Consider the following 19,802-nt stretch of genomic DNA (forward strand, 5'->3'; position numbering starts at 1 on the left):
GCCCCTTATTCTCAAAAAAAAACTTTTTAACATTTACTGCCAAAGAGGTCATAGGGAGAACTCAACATAAATACTATCCTCCCTTTCAGGTGTGTGAGCCTGGATTTCTTTTGCTACCACAGGTGCAGAATAGGTTCACCAAATAGTATTCTGATCGGCATTGAATGGATCTGGCATCTTATTGTCCTCCAGAAAATCAACCCTTTTGTAGCATGGAGCGTGGCAATTTTAGGTCAGCAGGCACTTTAAAGACACCTTTTTAACTTTCAAGGGCTAGCCTAATAAGATATATCTTGTATAAAAATAACAGTTTATCAAGATGAAACTTGAATCATTAAAATCTTGGAAGGGGCCTAGTTTTAGCTGCTGGTGCACCTTTTACCTGTAAAATTCTTGTTTATGGCCCTGTCCTTCAGAAGGTTTGTTTTTTGTTTTTGTTTTTGTTTTTGTTTTTTTTTTAAATATTTTATTCATTTATCTTTAGAGGGGAAGGGAAGGAGAGAGGAAGGAAACATCAATGTATGGTTGCTTCTGGTGCATCCCCTGCAGGGAACTGGCCCCTGCCGGAAACTGGCCTGCAACCCAAGCATGTGCCCTGACTGGGAATCGAACCGCGATCGTCTGGTTCGCAGGCCCGCACTCAATCCACTGAGCTACACCAGCCAGGGCCAAGAAGGTTTGTGATCATCAGATATTAGGCTCCATTTCTTTTGCTAACCTTTGGTAACTGTTCAGTGTTTGGGATGAGGGAACCTACAGTGACCCATGTCACTATCCTTTCAGATCATAAAATAGCTTTCCATAGCCAGCCTGGATGACAATAGAAGCCAGCCTTCTGCAGTCAGGAATTGCTCCAACATGGCTACAGTTTGGATAACCAAAGGAGGTAGTCGTAGTCAGCTTCCTCCATTTCATTTATTTGTTTTGGGAAATGGTATCAGTGAGGCAGAGCTGTACCTTTAGCTCATTAATACAGGATCTGAACAGGAAAATCTATTTCAGTGAAATCCTTGAGAGTTGCTGAAAACATGTGATGCTTCTTAGTACTTGAAATAGAACTTTTCTATTTTTGAGGGAAAGTGGTGTACAGACATGACTCCAGTTGTTTACCCGAACAACGTGTATACGTATACAGTTCTGGCTATTTCTAAAGTTTGGAAAAAAAATTGTGTTAATATAAATCAAATTTTAATTTTTTAAAATACATAATCATATCTTTTTAAAAAATTCACATCTTTCTAAAGTTAATCATTTTATTCTTGCCCGAGGACATGCTTATAGATTTTAGAGGCGTTGGGAAGGGAAGGAGAGAAACATTAATTGATTGCCTGCTGCATGTGCCCTGACCAGGAATCTAACCCACGACTTTTTGGTTTACAGGACAACTCCAACCAACTGAACCACACCAGCCAGGGCCTTTTTTTTTTTTCTTTCAAATTTGTTGACTTTGAGAAAGAGATACACACATACACGAATCTATTGTTCCACATATTTATGCATTCATTGGTTGTTCTTATCTGTGCTCTGACCAGTGATAGAACCCCGCAACCCTAGTGTATCAGAATAATGATGCTCTAATCACCTGAGCTAACAGGCTAGTGCCTTTCCCCCTTCATTTTAATAGAAGTTCTTCAGTGTTCAGACCACAGCAGAGCCCATTTTCAAACAGCTTGTAGAAGTTTATCTATGCAATTTATTTACCCTTGGTCACCAAGAAAGAGTAAAAACCAAAGAACCAGATGACTACTGAAGGAAATGTAACAACAAACCTGAGGGGCTAGAGACCAGAGAGCAAGAAGAATGCTTGGGGATGGTCTCAGGAAGCTGTGATTGGTAGTAACAGAATGGGAATTAGGTAATGGAAAATTTTGGCTACTGTACCAAAGACATGCATATAACAAATTTTGGCTTGCCATTGTCTCAGTAAAGTGTTTGTGATGATTGGAATGCCACAAAATTTATCTGCTGGCTTCTTGTCCCATGAAGGCATTAGGATTTAAAACAGACCCTTTAACATGATTTATGGCAGACAGGAAATACCAGTCCAGTTAGGGCAGGTGGTATTTAATTACCCCTCTCTGTGGGGGTGGGGCTGTGCCCACCAAAATTGCTTGTGGGTAAAATCACAACAGAGATCCACAAAGTACAGATATATCACCAATTCCTTGCATTTTGCTCATGTCAAAGGTTATTTTAAAATATTAATGCTGAAAAGATTAATTTGAGATCTAGGTAAGAATACATACACATGTTGTAATTACTCCTTTTTAAAATTCAAGTGATTGGCCATGTTTAATGAGCTGTTTACATTTAATAATTTTTAAAAACTTACCTTTTCAGTATTCTCCATATGCAGAAAGAGATAGGGGAAACTCACTTCTGATATAATCATTTTTATTTGAGCTAAAAAGGAAAACAACTGTGCTTTTTAGAAGAATGGTCAGAAGAATATTATTTTTAAATATACATATACAGTTTAGGAATTACCCATAGGAATGTATTTTGGTTCATTGTGAAAGAAGATGAAAGATTAGCTGCTTAAAAGAAAAAAAAAGTCTCCAATGACAAGATTTGATGAGCTGAACAGTACACAGAGAATAAAACTTAAAGTGACTCACAGGGATCCTGTAGATAAAAGTAGCCCATCAGAAGTGACAGAACCCCAAATACCTAGTTGTTTGAAAACAGGAATTTGTTTGAGAAGCAGTAGCATCTGAACATGTTATCTGAGGCTGGCACTTTCAATGAGCCAGTGTTTTTGTTGTTTAAAGTGAAAGATGTGAAGCCCCTGAGCAGCTGGCTAAAATTGGGTGTAGAGAGGGAGAGAGCAGTGCAGTTATCCTCATTAACACCATTTCAGTTCTAGGGTAAATATATCAGGAAGGCTTTCTTGTATTAGCTTGCAGTCTTTTTTCTAGGGGGAAGGAACTAGTCTGGGGTATGGTGGCAGTGTATAGGAAAATGAGAAGTGATGGGCATATTTGTCTAACTTCTTAGTTTGGATGTTTTGTGGTAAGTCAGTGTGATGTCAAGGCAAGAGCATTAACTTTGGGTACAGGTGGGCCTGGGTTTAAAAGCTGACTGTGTGACTTTGATCAAGTTACAGAACTACTCTCAGTTTTAGTTTTCTCATTTATAAAATCAGTATACTACTACTTAACCTAAAAGAAGTGTTTTCATGATTAGAGATAGTCAAGAAAATGTGAATAAATACCTGGCACATTTTAGGAATTCAACAGATACTTACTGAGTAGATGCTATAGGAAACAAGCAAGTTTTAAGAATCCCTCCCTCAACTCCAGGTAAGCTGCTGTTCTAACTACTACTGTTAGGTTTAAGGTACTGTTTTCCAGTTCCGGTACTCACAGAGTTGTATACTCTGAAAACCTGTGCTGCAAAGTAGAATGTGGCGACTGTCATTTAAAAAAGGTTCAGCATACCTCTTTGGAACTTTTGGAGAGGGAGAAATGACTTCAACTAGAAGAGTCAAGGAAGGCTTTTTAGAAGTGGTGACATTTGCCTTGGGCCTTTAAGATGAAAGTTTTTTGTTTTTTTTTGTTTTTGTTTTTTTTAAAGAAATGCCACAATGCAGATAATAGTCCCTTTGAGACTGTTTTGCTTTCAAAGTACCTAAAGTGAAAATACTGAATTGACTCTTGACTGTGATTTGTAGGACTGATACTTTGTCTTAATCCTTAAAATTGGCATAATATAAGCAGAATCCATTTCTTTTTCAGTATTTGTCTCTCTTGGAGAACCTGTCTAAGGAGGGAAGAGGCCCACCTACTACCAGGTCTTCACAAAGACCAAAGAAAAGAGGATCAATTAGGAGAGCCCTTTGTGCAATGCTCCACGCTAGTTAATTTGACCTGCTCTCCTTAGATGATTTCATTACCAAGAGGATGTGACTCAAAACAAACTCAGCGTTCCTTAGGAATTAGTAATAATGAGAGCCGTCAGTTACTGAGTCCCTGTTGGGTACTAGACATCCCTTTAGAAGGCTTACATGTATTATCTCATTTTATCCTTAGGACCATCCTATGAAGTAGGTTTTATTTTTCCCATTTTACAGATGAGCCTCAGAGAGATTAAGCCTAACGTCATATAACTAGTGGCTCAGAGCATCCTTGATTCCCTTGAATGAACATGTTTCTGGGTTCACCATTGATTTTTTTTTAATGTGGTTAGCACCTATATGACCATTAACTTTAAAAAAGAAAAGACAAGTTTTCTTTCATTATTCTCAATTGTGATCATTTAAAAAGATTAATTAAATATATTCAGGAATATTATATACTTGTGATGATATCCTTTCTATTTGCTATGCTTATTTGATTTCAGGACACCTACTTTTTCCTGTTATTTTTCTAAAAGTATTCGTGATATATATACTTATTGAAGATAATTTGAAATTAATCTGACTTTAAGAATTTTACAACACCTCTTTATGATTGGGGGCCATGCAAAACTGCAGTGGAACTCAGTCCTGACTTGAATAGGAAGCATAGGGGTGTTATCCCTGTAGAAGGAAGATAAAGGAGAGATCCCCAGGAATTACCCTGGCTTTCTAAATGTGTGTTCTAACCATGGAGCAGGGTCCAGGATCTCAAGCAGAGCACATTGGTCGTGCTGAACTGAAGTGACAGAGATTGTGTAGGTCGGGGAGGCTGAGGCTTTTAGAAGCAGTGGGGTGGAGTTCTGGAAAGGAGAGAGCCATGCTGAAAAAAAAATTGCTCTAGGAATCTCCTCAAAGTCCTCTTGAGTCTTTGTTGACCTCTCACGTGCCCGGGATCAAACTCCAGGAGGTTGAGGAAAGAGGACCAGGAATCTCTGAGCTAACTGGTTCCCAGAGCAGGGATAATGTGTTCTGTTCTTGCCACCCAGAATGAAGAACCCATATTGCTCACTGGGAGTGTCCAGTAGAGCTGGTAGAAGGGCCACATCTTTGCACTGGGGTTAAAATAGTCACAGAGTAAAGACTACTCTAGACCCACCCTAACAAACTTAAAAACAAGCCCTCAGAGTACTCAACTGAATGAAAAGTAACTTAACTGCTTACCCTTTTAACACTCTTGAAATGAAGACAACAAAGGGAGATAATTAACACTGTAAAATCACAATGTCCAACATTCAGGAAAATGTAGCCCATAACTAGGAGAATAGTCAGTAGAAATACTCAGAAATGACAGATGATGGAATTAACAGGTAAGAATATTAAAATAGTTGTTATAACTATAAAAGAGAACATGAAAATACTGGTTAGGAGGTAGATATTTTAGCTTTGCAAGTAAATACTGCAGTATGGTTCATCTCTCTTATATCTATTATTTTTGTCCTTTCCATGTTGTTGATTGGTAAAATTTGAATATTGTAAGTCAGAGCTATAGAATCAGCATTTTTGGATCGGAGAGAACTTTTTAAAGATTATCTTGTCTACCCTCTCATATCATAGAGAAAAATATATTTCATTGCTTCTGAGATATACATCTTCTCCACATTTTAATGTCTCTTAAATCATGATGCATCTTAACAATCAGTGGCATTTTAGATTTGATGAAATATGATAAAAGCCCATTCAAATTGTGGCTTTTCTGTGAATTCTAAGTGGTAGAGTTCAAGTCTTCTGCTTATATTACCCCAACCTGGAAAACTTTTCCCTCTTAATTTTTTATATCTAAATCCTGCCCAGATCAAATCTTTATTCTAGGAAGTCTTCTCATTCCATCAGTTTACAGTGATTTTTCATTCTGTTATCATCGACTGCATCATTCATTTAGTAATTGAACTGTTTATTTGCTATATTGTTACTTTGATTTTTATCTGTTCCCTCAATTATAAGCTCTTGGAATCAAGAGAGGGGTTTTATACTTCTTTATGTCTTCTAGTGCCTGTTTGATAAATATTCATTGACTGATAAAGCATTTAGAACAGTACCTGGCCCACAGCTAAGTGCTAGATGGGTGCAGAACTAGCGCTTCTGCCACCGCCACCACCACCACAACTACAAGACTCTGTTCCGTGCCAGGCAGTGTGAAGCATTCTGTACGTGCATTATTTCATTTTTCTTCACAACTTTACAAACTGGGAATCATTATACTAATTTAACAGTTTAGGAAATAGAGATATGACTGCTTGCCAAGGTCCCAAAGCTAAAATTTGGTAGTAGTGGGTTAAAACCCACACCTCTGTCTCTTACTGTTGGTGTTCTCATTGCTCTCTGCTACTGCTTACTAGATTATGAAGGCTTTGGTCATAGCCTAGTAAATGGAGGGTAGAAAGAAAAGAATGGTACTTACTTTCCCCTCTGCTCGAGGACTTTCCTTATAAATCCTATGTATTGAGTGGTGAATAGAACTTGTGAGAGGTAGTAGATGTACAGCTGCCCTTTGGTGCTCTTTGTTGCTGGTGACTTGGCCGATACTGACAGATGAGTGTGTGACACTTTTTCAGGAATGAATTCTTGTTAGAGCTGGCAGAATAGAGTAGTTGATACGGAATTGCATGTCACTTTGCTCTGTAATTCTCCTCCCCTAGTGTTCAGCTTTAGCTGTGATTGCTAGGTCTCTCCCCTCGCTTAAGTTGGTATATTAACAGTCACATCCAGGACTGCTGCTTCTGCCTGCTTCATGACCACGCGGAGTGTTTGTATATTGCCCTGAGCTGTCAGCAAAACATTTTGCTGAATTTCCTTTTTTTGTTGTTGCTCTGCAACCTTTTTTCCTTGGCCTTTCTCAGTTGTGTAAAGTCAGTTTCTTTTTTGGCCTTTCCATCCCAGAGAGGGAGCAGTTACTGCAGAGAAGTAATGCAGAGAAGCTTGAGATATGAAATGAAGCACCATAGAGCTTAAAATGAATGGTTAGACAGCTGGCAGGATGAAATGAGACTTACTTGGCGCCCGGTGTGGAATTCGGCTCTGATTATCTCCTTCCTCCTTCATTTTCAAACCTCTGTACCTCATCCACCAGTGGGTGCTCCAGTACCTTGTCTATAGGGGAGCTTAACCTAGTGCAGCACTCATGGCTCCTTGCAGGAACTAGGAAAGAAAAGTTACAGCTTTGCTCCATCTTTTCCATCTCTGAGTAATGTAGTAAAGTAGGATTAGACACTCTTCCATAAAAACCAGCTGTGTGTTTCCTATATGGTAGCACATGCCCAGGTTTGGCTTCCTCCCAGGTACTCAAACCCAGGTACTTGGAGAAGAATGCATTTTGTATCCTCTTATCGCAAATTTTTTAGCACCATCAACTGAAGATCCCTCTCTTCTGTTATTGCCTATAAATTAGAAAGGAATGTTAAAAATGAAGACTGTTTTACTGGTGTCTATTATCACAATATTACAAGTTATTGACATATTTCCAGTAATCTTCTGCACTGGTTTGTTGAGGCGTAATATTTTTGTGTGTTGGTATTTGTTTTTCAGAGCACCTTAGCTGTTTGACATGTTGAACTCCTCTGTGAATATAATGCTCAATTGATGATTATAGCTGAAAGAAATCTGGTACTTGAGTACCCACAAATGTTGGGAATAAGATTTCTTAAGTTGTAAGTAAAATCATTCATGATTTATATTTATCTAATCAGAGTAAAAGTAAGCCCACTTACATGGGTAGTTTGGAATATTTCAAACAATTTCATTTTGATGAATTGGGTATTGCTAGAAAGTAGCGTTAAGGTAGGAAAGTAAAATGAACTTTGTGACCAAAAGTCATCAGTGATAACATTTTTGACCCTGTGTGATTTAAGTGGATCCATAACAGAGAACCTGGGCCAAGATAGACATACTAGAAATATTTTATGTGAATAAATCTTTTCTTTGGAGTTCAGAATACTTTGCAAACAAAATCTCAGTTTGTATACCATCTCTTATATATTTTCAAGTTTTTTAATTTACTTATTTTCAAAGAGAGGAAGAGGGAGGAAGAGAAAGAGAGGGAGAAAAGAGGAAGAGAAGCACTGACTGGTTGCTTCTTGTTCACTCCCAAATGGGGACCTGGCCCACAACCCAGGCCTGTGCCCTGACAGGGAATCAAACTGCGATCTTTCAGTTTACAGGCTGGCACTCAATCCACTGAGCCACACCAGCCAGGGCCATCTCTGGACATTTTAAGAAAGATTTTATTTATTTATTTATTTATTTTTAGAGAGAGTGGAAGGGAGAAACATCAGTGTGAGAGAGAAACATCTATCAGTTGCCTCCTCTACGACCTCAACTGGGGACCAAACCGCAACCCAGGCATGTGCCCTGACCAGGATCAAACCTCAGCCTTTTACTTTGTGGGACGATGACCAAACAACTGAGCCACACCCGTCAGGGCGAGCATTTTTCTCGTGCGGCTCACTGCTGAATTAGAAGGATGAACTGAAAATTTTCCCCCAGTTGCCAGTCATCATTAGACTAGGGACTGGAACCCAGGTTTCCGACTCACAATTTAAATGTATTTTCTTTTGGACAACCTGATGGATCTTACTAAAAGGAGAGGTTAATTTTGGCCATTTGAGAGGCAGTTTTCTATGGCATAGTTGATACTAGAAGAAACCAATTTTGAAGGAAAAGGTGATCCCTCAATTTTTAAGAGCAAAGCTATGATTAGAGCCTGAAGAGTATAAAGGTAAGAACAAAAGGTGGTATTGCCTCCAAAAGATAATAGAAAGTTATAGAATTACTAGGTATAAATGGTCTCTTCGAGACGTACAGTGTGCTCACGAAATAAGATATTGGAGTTTAGGAGTCTTGTTTTCTAGGCTACTTTCCCAAAACCAAATCAGGACAAGAAGGAGCCTTGCGTTTACTGAATGTAGGTCCATTATTCCTTTGTGAAATTAGAAATTTCTCCTTGTTTTACATCATAAGCAGTAAGTTCTCTTTCTTGGTTCTCCCAATCAGAAACTTTCTCTGCCCGCTCTGGGAGTTCCATTTCTGTCTTACTAGCTCTTTTGGGCATTACTCTAGTGACCTAAACTAATTTGTCAGTAACACCTTGTGTTTGGATATAGTCTGGTTATATTTGTAGGTTCAGCTGCACCCTGTATTTCAACAGGAAGTGTGTGGGTACTTAAGGCTGTAATGAGGCATTCCTCCTTGTGGTTGTTGCATGGTACTGAGGATGGCTTTATGCAACAGTAAATTCATAGTTCATTAAACATTGTAGTATACAAACTTAGATTACAGTAAGCCTGTGTATTGGCTCTCATTTTGAAGTTAAATGACTATTTGACTTCTCAATTGAAATTCTTGACCCGCCCCCCACCTTGGAATGCATAGTCTTTTATTTTATTTTCTAATCCTCACCTGAGGATATGTTTATGAATTTGAGAGAGAGGGGAAGAAAGAGAGAAACACTGATGTGAGAGAAGCATCCGTTGGTTGCCTCTTGTTTGCCCTAACCAGGAATTGAACCCATAACCTAGGTATGTGCCCTGACTGAGAATCGAACCCACAACCTTTTTGGTGCACAGGATGATGCTGTAATTAACTGAGACACCTGGCAAGGGTGGAATGCATATTCTTTAACATAAAAAACTTTATCTCTTAAAAGAGAAAAACTGGTCGACAAAGTAAAGCTCTTCTTACATGCTCCCATCCAAATGCTGTTAACTGTCGAACAGTGGGAAATGCTGAAGTGAAAGCAGAAGTCCTAATTGCCACGCATAGAACATCCCTACATGTTGTTTGTCATCCTGTGCCACTGCTGATCAGTTTTGGGGGGGGGGTGTCAAAGAGGAACTGCCTGGAGAAGCATTTTTGTTGTTATGGTTATTGCTGTAGCTCAGATATACTTGCTTTTGGATGTGACTATAGAAATCTACGGATGTTATCAGTGGCCTTGACTCTAAATGAGGTGTCATTCATTTATTTATAATAAATAGCTAGTAATAAACATCACTGCCAGAATAAGCAGTCAATTTGTCTTCTGCCCTGTTAATAACAGGAATTCAGAGTAAGGGGTACAAATGCATCTTCTCTCTCACAGTCAGCCTTCCTTTAGTACCTTTGTCTATTCCTCTAATCCCTGCTCCTACTTCTCACCTCACCCTACTCCTGCAGGACTCAGGCTGTTGGAATCAAATTGTGAGAGTTAGGAGTGTAGGGTGGATGTCAACGTCTTCTTCTGACTTTACATTGAACAAATTACTATATAAATATTCCATATAACTCCAAATATACAGACTTAGAGACTCTTGCTGTTTGAAGGAATCTGATAGAACACCTTATCCAGTTTCCAGTTCAGAGCATGAATCCTGTCATGGCACTGACAGTCTAGAACACTGGTAGTTTGCATCTGGTGTGCTGCTCCTTCTTAAAACATACAATACCTGACTGTTTAGTCAGGGGCACTGATCTCTTGTCTCTTAGATTGTCAAATAAAAAAATGACACCAACCAACACAACAATAGCCACCCAATGTGAATGTATTGAAGTTACACCTTTTTTTGTCAGATCAGTAGAAAATATATTTTTTAGTGTGCCACAGAATTTTAGTAATTAGTTTATGTGTGCCATGAGGTGACAAAAGTTGAAGATCACTGATCTAGACTGCCAGACCATGGCTAGGAAGGGATTCCCTGAAGTCTTTTATTTGTTCTCACTTATCACAAGTCTCTTAGGTTGAAAATAGCCAGGGCTAAAAATGGGGGATGCTGCTGAGTCTGGCTAGGTGTTAGGAACTGATTCAAAGGTTGTTTGTTTGTTTGTAAATTTCTTTGGGTAGCTGACTCCCAGATCAGTCAGGGAGCCTTTCAGGTATACATAACTTAACTTTAGGGCTCTGTGGGGACCATCCTTTGGACCATTCTGGATCCTGCAGGTCCTGGTAACTAGATGAATCTAGACCTGGAGAAGACCTGCCTCTGGCCTTTGTGTTCAGAATGCAAGTAGATATTAGCCACGTGAGGAGGTTATGGCAGCTTATGTAGAAGCAAATCCAAGAATTTTAGAGCTGCTTAAAGATTATCTAGCTTAGTCCAAAGGGATTTGAAGATGAGGAAACTGTAGCCCAGAGTGAGAATTATTTCATCTTTGATTAGAAGGCACTGTAGAAGCCATCTAGTCTGACTTGTCAACTTCAGCATCTTCTTACAGTCTAGGAATTTCTCCTGCAACATGCCTGATAGCTGGTCACCCAGAGGACGATACAGGGGAAATCGTAATTTGTAAAGAGAGAACAGCTCTAATTAAAAGGTACTAACTGCATTGAAATCTGCTTCCCTGTAGCTTTTATCTTTTCAGTAGTTCTGATTTAATTCCTTTCCAATGTAATACCCCCCAAAGCTCAAGACCTTCTTAAATCCCCAAATTAGCAAATATCACTATATCATATACTTTCCTTAACTAAGTTAAAGTATAACTGAAAAAGAACTTTACTGATTCTGTAAAGACAGGGCATTCTCTATTCTTCTGTGTGTTCAGAACTTCTTTTCTCAGCTAAGAATCACTACTTTCTTGGTTTCCTTCACTTTCTCTTCATTTCTGTAACTGGTACTAGCACTTAGCTTTTTCTATGAAACTTTTAATAAATAAACCTACATTTTGTCATTTCTTGCATATAACTGTACAAAACTATCAGGAGTTTTGACAGCAGGACTCACCCCTATAACCTGTCTTCAGCTTCTCAGTTCATATTTGCTGGTTTTGGTGGATTCTCCATTTCTATTACCTCCTTCTTAGCCTATGAGTGAGAGCTTCCACACTGGTCTTACCTCCAACGTTTTCCTGCCCAAATACAAATTCTTTGTTCCTGTTAGAGTGACTTGTCTAAAATGCTAATTTTACCGTATTAATTTATTTATTTAGTGGTTCCTCAACACCTATTGCTCCACAGATTTTCTGGTAAATGACTCTTGATGATAGAGCTGCCNCCATTTCTATTACCTCCTTCTTAGCCTATGAGTGAGAGCTTCCACACTGGTCTTACCTCCAACGTTTTCCTGCCCAAATACAAATTCTTTGTTCCTGTTAGAGTGACTTGTCTAAAATGCTAATTTTACCATATTAATTTATTTATTTAGTGGTTCCTCAACACCTATTGCTCCACAGATTTTCTGGTAAATGACTCTTGATGATAGAGCTGCCCTGCTCAACTGGATTTCCAAGAGAGAATTCCTGATGCCCTTAGGCGTCCATTGCATGTAAATGTGTTAGCTTTTTGTCACTGTATCTAGAATGCTAGTTATGTACAGTCTTGAGGAGAACTGAAAAAATAGAACGCTAATCATTTTCTTAGTTCTGTGGTTCAGATGAGGAACCCAGTATGAGTGGAGGAGAGAAAAGATGTATATTCTTCAGTAGGCCCAGAAGCATGACTTGGAACAACTTCCAGAAAAAAACCCAATACATTTCACTGAAGTCTGAGGTTTCATCTTTAAATGTATGTGACTATTGCATTCTATTACATAATAAGTCCAGGGTTAAAAGTGTTTTAAAATATTTATCAGTGAATAAAATTGATTTTCCAGGAAGATTTGCCTGGGGTTCATGAACTACAAATAACTACTTTTTTTTAAGCTCTGTAATGGACATTTTATATATATTATACTACTTAGTCTCTAGGAAAATTGCCCAACATCACACAGCTTCAAGTGTCAGAGTCAGTGTCCTAACCCGGTATATCTCAACTCTACAACTTGAAGTTGAGCATCAAGAGCCTAGAAGTCTTTGCTCATTTCTAAGTTTATCTTTTACCATAAGGTAGGATTTTTTTCTTGGTCAAGTTACTATTGTAATTCTTATCTTTCATAACTCCATACTTCTTTTTTTAATATTTTATTTACTTATTTTTAAAGAGGGAGAGAACCATCAATGTGTGAGAGAAACATCAATTGGTTGGTTGCCTCTTGCTTGTGCCCCAATCAGCGACCAGGCCCACAACCCAGTCATGTGCCCTAACCAGGAACTGAAACTGGTGACCCTTTGCTTTGCAGGAATACACCCAGCCCACTGAGCCATGCAGGTCAGGGCCTAATTCCATACTTCTTATGCAAAATGTAACTAACCTTGATTATCCAAAACAAAAATGAGCAGTGATGCAGGTAATCCCATATAATAGGGAATTGTGTCTCTCTTTGGTGGCTCTGAAACATTAAATGAGTTTTTAATAACAGGTACACTTTTCTAATTGTTTTGGCTTAATGGTTATTGCCCTGTTGTCAATAAAATAAAATTTTATTTATTTGCTTGTTTATTTATTTTAGACAGAAAGGAGGGGGGAGAGAGAAACATCAATTTGTTGTTCCACTTATTTATGCATTCATTGCTTGATTCTTGTATGTGCCTTGACTAGAGATCAAACCCGCAACCCTGGTGTATTGGGATGACGCTCTAACCAACTGAGCTATGTGGCCAGGGCTTTGAATTATTGTCATTTCTTGAGTACTCTTTATCTGGTTATAGGAACTGGCTTTTTTTTTTGGCAACAGGAAGCCATCTTACTCTTGAAAGTTGGTCTCAGGTGAATCCCACCCAGATGACATAGAGTTGACTTCATTTATGCTTACCCAAAGCACTTGGGAAAGCATAAATGCTAAAGCACCAAGGCCTTAGAAGTTGCCCCCTACCCCCTGCCTCCCTAGTCTGGCATTTACCTAGCCATCTGGAATCCAGTTTCTATTAGGTGTTCAAAGAGAACTTCTGGAATGTCCTGTCCGTGGTCACATTCAACACAGAATTTTAAGGAGATCTGGCCCTTTTAGCTCCTCTGAGAAGCTGGAACAAGACTGAAATTACTGCTAATGGGGGGAAACACATTGGCTGTTTTCAGTCATCTCTGGCTGCACCTCTGAATGTCTGGTTCTTTCAGGAAGCTTGAATTAATGGGAGTCTAACTAAGGGCATCCCCGAGATGGTGTACAGAGAGCCTTGTGAGGTTCTTTTATTTGTAACCTCCTGCCTCCTCTGCTGTTCTAAACTCTCTTTTCACCATAAGTTACTAAAGATTGAATTTTAGTACCTTATATCCTTTACATTAAGTAAAAGAGGAAAGAGACTGGAAGGGAAAGCCCAGAGTTTGGGTTAGAAAACCCGCTGACTCAAAGGGGAACTTAGTAGAGGAACGGAATGAAAATTATTTACTTAGACAGTAGACAAATATTCAGGAAACACCTCTGCACCCCAAAGATAGGCACAGCTGCCACACACTGCCTATTAAAGGGAGGTTCAAAGTTAGGAGCAAACAGCTGATTCTCTTGGTTCTTGGGCTGTTGCTCTTGGTGACAGGAAATCTTCTTCCCCAAGCTGCTGGCTTCCTGTTTTATTTTTATTCGTAGCAGATCAGAATGTCCATAACAAGGAGCAGTCTGTTCAGAGGGGTTCTACTCCTTCTTGGAGGCTGAAGGGCTTTTTAAAAAACGTTTGGTCTGGTAGTATGTTGGTTTGCTTTTAAGATCTTTGGTATTTAGCTTGGTTTAAGCATTTTGTATTCACAATCAACTTTTGGTGATGAACTGGTGTTATAAGATTTGATGTAAGTAAACCTCCGTTTCGCTTTTTTTGTTGCTGAGGAGTTTGGAATATTTGGGGACTTGGGTATGTTACCTTGGTGTTTCACCTTTCTTAGTTGAAGTGAATCTGCCATCTGCCCTAGCAGGAAAATCACTAGATGTTTGGATGTCTTTAGTTTCTCAAGGTAGGGAAGGGAAACAGGACCACAGCCCACTGTGCCTTGGCTGTAGTCATAGCCATTTTGTTGAAACTAAAAACCGTCCCTGTCCTTGTAAAGCTGGGAATTTGGTAATTAACTCTGAAACAATAGCTCAGCGTGAACCTGAAGTGCTGGGGGATTTCCTGGGGGAAAGGTTCAGCCAACAGGAGAAGAAACAGTAACTGGGAGGTTTCCGGATCTGCTCCAGACACTTCCTGCTGTCTCAAGAGCCTTTTGGCCCAGGTGTGTTGGACCAGATGGGAGGGAGAAAGGGAGCTAGCTATTGGGTAGAAGAGAAAGGACTAAGGAATCTTAAAGCACAGTTTGCTCACTGTAATGTTTGACATTGAACATGTAAAATTTTCCTTGATATTCTTTCTGTCAATTTACAGACTAAACTTTAGTAGTGTTAATAGATACTGGCAACTAGTATTTAGTTGTACATTAACAGTCATCCATTAGGGAAGAACTGGAGAAGTTATGTCCTGATGTAGATCAATGGAATCAAACTATTAGCAGCTTAATGTCATTGTGGAAATTATCAGATGACTGAAGCTCTTTTTTGATCCTTGTAATTGACCATCTGGAATCCGCTCTGCCCTGCTATAGACACCCCAAGGACAGGGTCTGTACCATCTAGAATCTGCTGAATGGGCCTTTTTCCGAACATGCCTCCCGTGTCTCCTTGCCTCTGGAGATTCTTGTTGGTTGGAGCATCATTGTTATTTTTAAGGTTTTTAGGGTTTTTTTGCTGTCGTGGTACCTTAGCCAGCACTCACCAGTTCAGAATTTCTAAACTTAACTAGCAAGCTTTCTATTAGCAAACCTTAAAAGGGGCGTGGGGGAGAATAGAGGATGGGTCTTGAAAAAGAGAGAACGAAAGAGAAGGTTTTTTTAAAAGCTGTTTTAGATCAGAGCAAGACAAAAGAGAAGGAGATTCACACAGCCCTGTGTGCCTGGAATTTGTGGTTGAGTAATACTTTCCTGTTATTTCTTTTTTAGGTTGTTTTTCATCATTTAGAACATTGCCTGAAGCAGGTCCACCATGCCATTAGTAACGAGGAACATCGAGCCAAGGCACCTGTGCCGTCAGACGTTGCCTAGCGTTAGAAGCGAGGAGCTGGAATGCGTGACCAACATCAGCCTGGCAAATGTCATCCGACAGCTGGGCAGCCTGAGTGAGTGCCGCAGAGAGCCTGTGCTTTGCCCTCAGGGGTCGTTGGTGCTCTTTATTTAGTTTCCCTCTCCTCCCATGTTCCTGTTTCTCCCCCATCTGCCTTCCCTAGGTAATGCAAAAATGCATCCCACCCCCCTTTCCCCAAAGAGAGGCTCCTTTTTGGTACAGATTCTTCCCCTGAACCTTGTCTTCATCTGCCACCACCCTCTAGGCTCCCTCCACCTCCCTCTCCACCTGCTTCAGAAGAAATCTGTGGGAAGGGTGGCAGGAAGGGCTGCAGCAGAAACTGCAGATGGAATGACAGAGCAGAATTCTCTGTGTGTAAAGTGGGAGGTTCACAGAACAGTATCTTGGGTTAGGGAATGTGTCTGTAATTGCACGAGCTGTTCGATGTAGCCTGACTTTTGTTGGAGCCTCAAATGTGCCAATAGTCTTTATCTCCCCGACATTCCACACCCCCTCCTCTTTCTTCCCAAAGAGGAGTAAAGCAAACATGCACTCAGAGAGATTCTGGCGTACTTGTCTACCCTGGTACACATTTAATTGTGCTGCAAGCCCCCAGGTCCAAGTTCAGGGTACAAATTACTTCTGCAGTCTCTGAGGTATTGGGAGTTTTGCAAGCTGCGTGAGCACCCAGTGACACAAATTGTAGCTGTAGCCATTCTTCTCTAGGAGGAAGATGGGGGAGTAGCCCAGTCTGTTTTGGAGCTGAGGGAAAGCCAGCTTAACTGTAATTTATTTTTTAATTGGCAAGAATGAATGAGACTGCGTTGGGTGGGGTACGTGTATGTGGTTTGGATTTCATTCTGAATCAAGCTGAATTTGTTTGCCTGAAGTTGAGGTATGGGAAGGGCAGATGCTTGGATAGGCTGTGCATTTATCTAGTGCCACTCCAGCTCCCCATAAGAACTTCTGTCAAAATGCCATTTTAATGATTTTTTTTTTTTTAGCAAACACATCTTCCTGTGAATTATTTCAGACATTCACCCCTGCTATCGCACCACTGCCCTTAGTGAAGGCAATGGAGTATCCAGAAAGCCTGCATTCCCCCAGATGGTAATTGGCCCTGCCTTTAAACTGGGGGCCTGAGGAGATAGAGCTTAGTGACCAGACGATGTATGGGGTCCAAGATTCCTAAGCCTTCACCTGGCTCAGAGACCATCTTGGTTGATCCAGGGCTTAGGGAAACCTGGAGGGGCGTCGTGAAGAAACGAACCCTGTCGATGCCTGTCCTACACAAAGGAACACTGACAGCAGTACAACAGCAGTGCAGCTGACAAGGAAGCACATGAAGGCTGCAGAGAGCCTCACTGCTTCTTAAAAGCATCATTTCTGCTTCTGTCACCCTGAGAAGGCCAAATGGGTGGAAGTCAATCACACACTGGTTCCTTCTCCATAAGACAAAGGACAGCTAGCTAATGATACTTCTTATTCTCACTCAGCAGGAGTTATGCTTTCTCTCAGGTGTTTTTTCAGGGTAGTGGTGATGGATGCCATTCTCACTCTTCCACTTGTGATCAGACCACTTCCATCTGAAGGAAGCGGATCTGAGGGCCAGGGTCAGCTGGTGCCCACAGAAGCAAGATTTCCTTACATCCTGCAGCTGACCAACCCTTTATTCATCCTATAAATGTGTACTGAACATATTTTATGTGCCAGATGCTGAGAGATACAGCCATTACAAGAAATGGTTTCTGCCCCTGGCTGGGTAGCTCTGTTGGTTAGTTGGTTAAAGCATCATCTGGATACACCAAGGTTGTGGGTTTGATCCCTGGTCAGGGCACATACAAGAATCAACCAATAAATGCATAAATAAGTGGAACAACAAATCAATGTTTTTCTCTCTCTCTCTCTCTTTACCCCCTTCCCTGCTTTCTTCCCTCTCTTTCCCCTTTCCCTTTCCCTCTCCTTCCCTTCGTCTCTCCCTAAAATCAAGAAAGGAAAGAAAAAGAAATGGTCTGTGCTTCCCAGCAGCTTATAATCTACCGGAAGAGACAGAAATAAACAATTCTCCAGGGGAGAATGGGCAGAGGGTGAGAAGGGAACTCACATTTGGTAATTGCCTACTTTATGCCAGGTTTAAATAGGATCTTGGCATATAATTTATTTCATTTAATCCTCAATAATTCTGTGAGGGTAAGTGGTGGTATTCCCATTTTTCAGATGAAGAAATGAAGGCTCAAAAAAATAAGTAACTGGCCTAAAGAGACAATAGCCAGTGAGAGGCAGGTCAGACTTCTGAAGGATTTCTCATCTCAGTCCCCTTCCGTCTCTGTCAGTAGGGCCCTGGCTCAGGCCTTTGTTGACTCTCTCCTAATCTACTACCCTAGCCTCCCTCTGGCCTTCCTTTCTCTGATCAACCCCCTTAAATCTAGAAATCTAAATATCTTATAAATCTTAAACCTATACCCCTGCGACAATGGTCTGCCCAAAACACAAATCTCCCTTTTTATTTTTATAATTCTGAATTGTTGAATTTTTAAAAGTTAAGGCTTTGCTGACTTCTGTCATTTAAAAAGTGTTTTTAAACTAAGGGTGCAAATGTTAGTAACTGTCTCCTCTGTTCCTCATTATGGGACTATCTAAGCTCCTTGGTCTGGCATTCAAGACCCTTCAAGACCTGCCTTCCTTTCCAGCTTCATTTTCTGCAGTATGCCTTCTCCCATTTTATAGTCTTTAAAAAGATTCCTTTGAAAGGAAAAAAGAGAGGGGGGAAAGGGAAGAAGAAAGAAAGAATTATCAACTACGTGTAGTTCCTCTTAGCACATACTCTCCTTGTACCTCCATGCAGTGCCCTTGCTGTTCCCCCTCCCTGGAGAGCACTTGCCATCCTTATAGCTGATCTTTAAGGCCCAGCTTAGGGATTTCCTCCTTAAAATTGGGCTAAGTGTTCCTCCGAGCTCCTATTATATTCATATATTATTACCTACCATGTTATATTGAAAATTATCTATATCTCTTAAAAGTTCTTTGAAGGCAGAAATCACGTATTGTTGAAGTTCAGTAAATGTTTGTTGAATGATTCATACCTGTATTCTCTTCAGCATTTCATGCTGTTGGTGTACAGTGAATACAGAAAAGGAAGGAATGAATACTATCTATAGGGAGTAGGAGTCCAGGTGGGAATAAGGAAGGTCATGGAAGGCTGCATAAAAAGGTTACATTTGAACCAGGTTTTGAGAAATGCTAGGGTTTCATCTAGCAGAGAGGGGCACAAGAATGGGCTCACATGTGCTTCATGCTCATGGTCTTGGCCTCATGCACTGTACTGTAACCAGAAGTGCTCGGGCTAGTAAAGAAATGTGATTATGGAATGGATAAAGCGCAAAACTGAAAATTCCACAGCTGTGGATTGCTTCGTGATAGCGTATCCAGAGTTCTTATTTTCCCTTAGTGCAGTGAGATTGGTATTTCACATACTAGGTTGCTGTATCTTAGGAATAAAGGCACAGCCAGCCAGTGAGCACTTCTAACCACCTAGGTGAGTGGAACCCCCACTAGGGTCATTAAGAAAGCATGCTCTGGCCCTGGCTGGTGTAGCTCAGTGGATTGAGCATGGGCTGTGAACCAAAGGGGTCGAGGTTCGATTCCCAGTCGGGGCATATGCCTGGGTTGTTGGCCAGGTCCCCCAGTGGGGGCCATGTGAGAGGCAACCGCACATTGATGTTTCTCTCCCTCTCTTTCTCCTTCCCTTCCCCTCTCTCTAAAAATAAAAAAAAGAAATAAAATATTTTTTAAAAAGAAATCATGCTCTGATACTGGGTTTTCTAACCAAGTATAGTGGGCCATGCCTGTGTGTGTGTGTGTGTGTGTGTGTGTGTGTGCGCGCACGCGCATGCACGTGGGGGTGGGGGTACTCCAAGGCTCCTACTCAGACTTCAACAAGAGAGCTTCACCTTTTTAAAATCAGTTTTACCTGTTCCAGTTCAACATAAGATTTTGTTTGAAGAGTTCTACTGTAAAGGGAAAAAAATTGATTACTGCTTCCAAAA

General features: G+C 40.4%; 1 protein-coding gene across 3 annotated transcripts in view; it reads left to right on the plus strand.

Annotated features, from left to right (window-relative positions):
* WASF2 (WASP family member 2) overlaps nt 1-19,802 on the plus strand; it is a 74,956-nt gene that overhangs the window by 36,836 nt on the left and 18,318 nt on the right. Inside the window, exons 1-2 of one of the 3 annotated variants that reach the window (XM_037032953.1) lie at nt 14,265-14,456; nt 15,636-15,811. In XM_037032953.1, the coding sequence (XP_036888848.1) occupies nt 15,679-15,811 (133 nt within the window). In that variant the 5' untranslated portion in view covers nt 14,265-14,456; nt 15,636-15,678. Of the gene's footprint in view, nt 1-14,264; nt 14,457-14,798; nt 14,877-15,635; nt 15,812-19,802 lie in introns of those variants that run through there. The other 2 variants (XM_037032954.1, XM_037032952.1) reach the window with 2 other exon arrangements.

Source organism: Sturnira hondurensis, unplaced genomic scaffold, assembly GCF_014824575.4.
Source record: "Sturnira hondurensis isolate 20B ecotype Veracruz unplaced genomic scaffold, ASM1482457v3 Scaffold0021555, whole genome shotgun sequence".
NCBI classification, from domain to species: Eukaryota; Metazoa; Chordata; class Mammalia; order Chiroptera; family Phyllostomidae; genus Sturnira; species Sturnira hondurensis.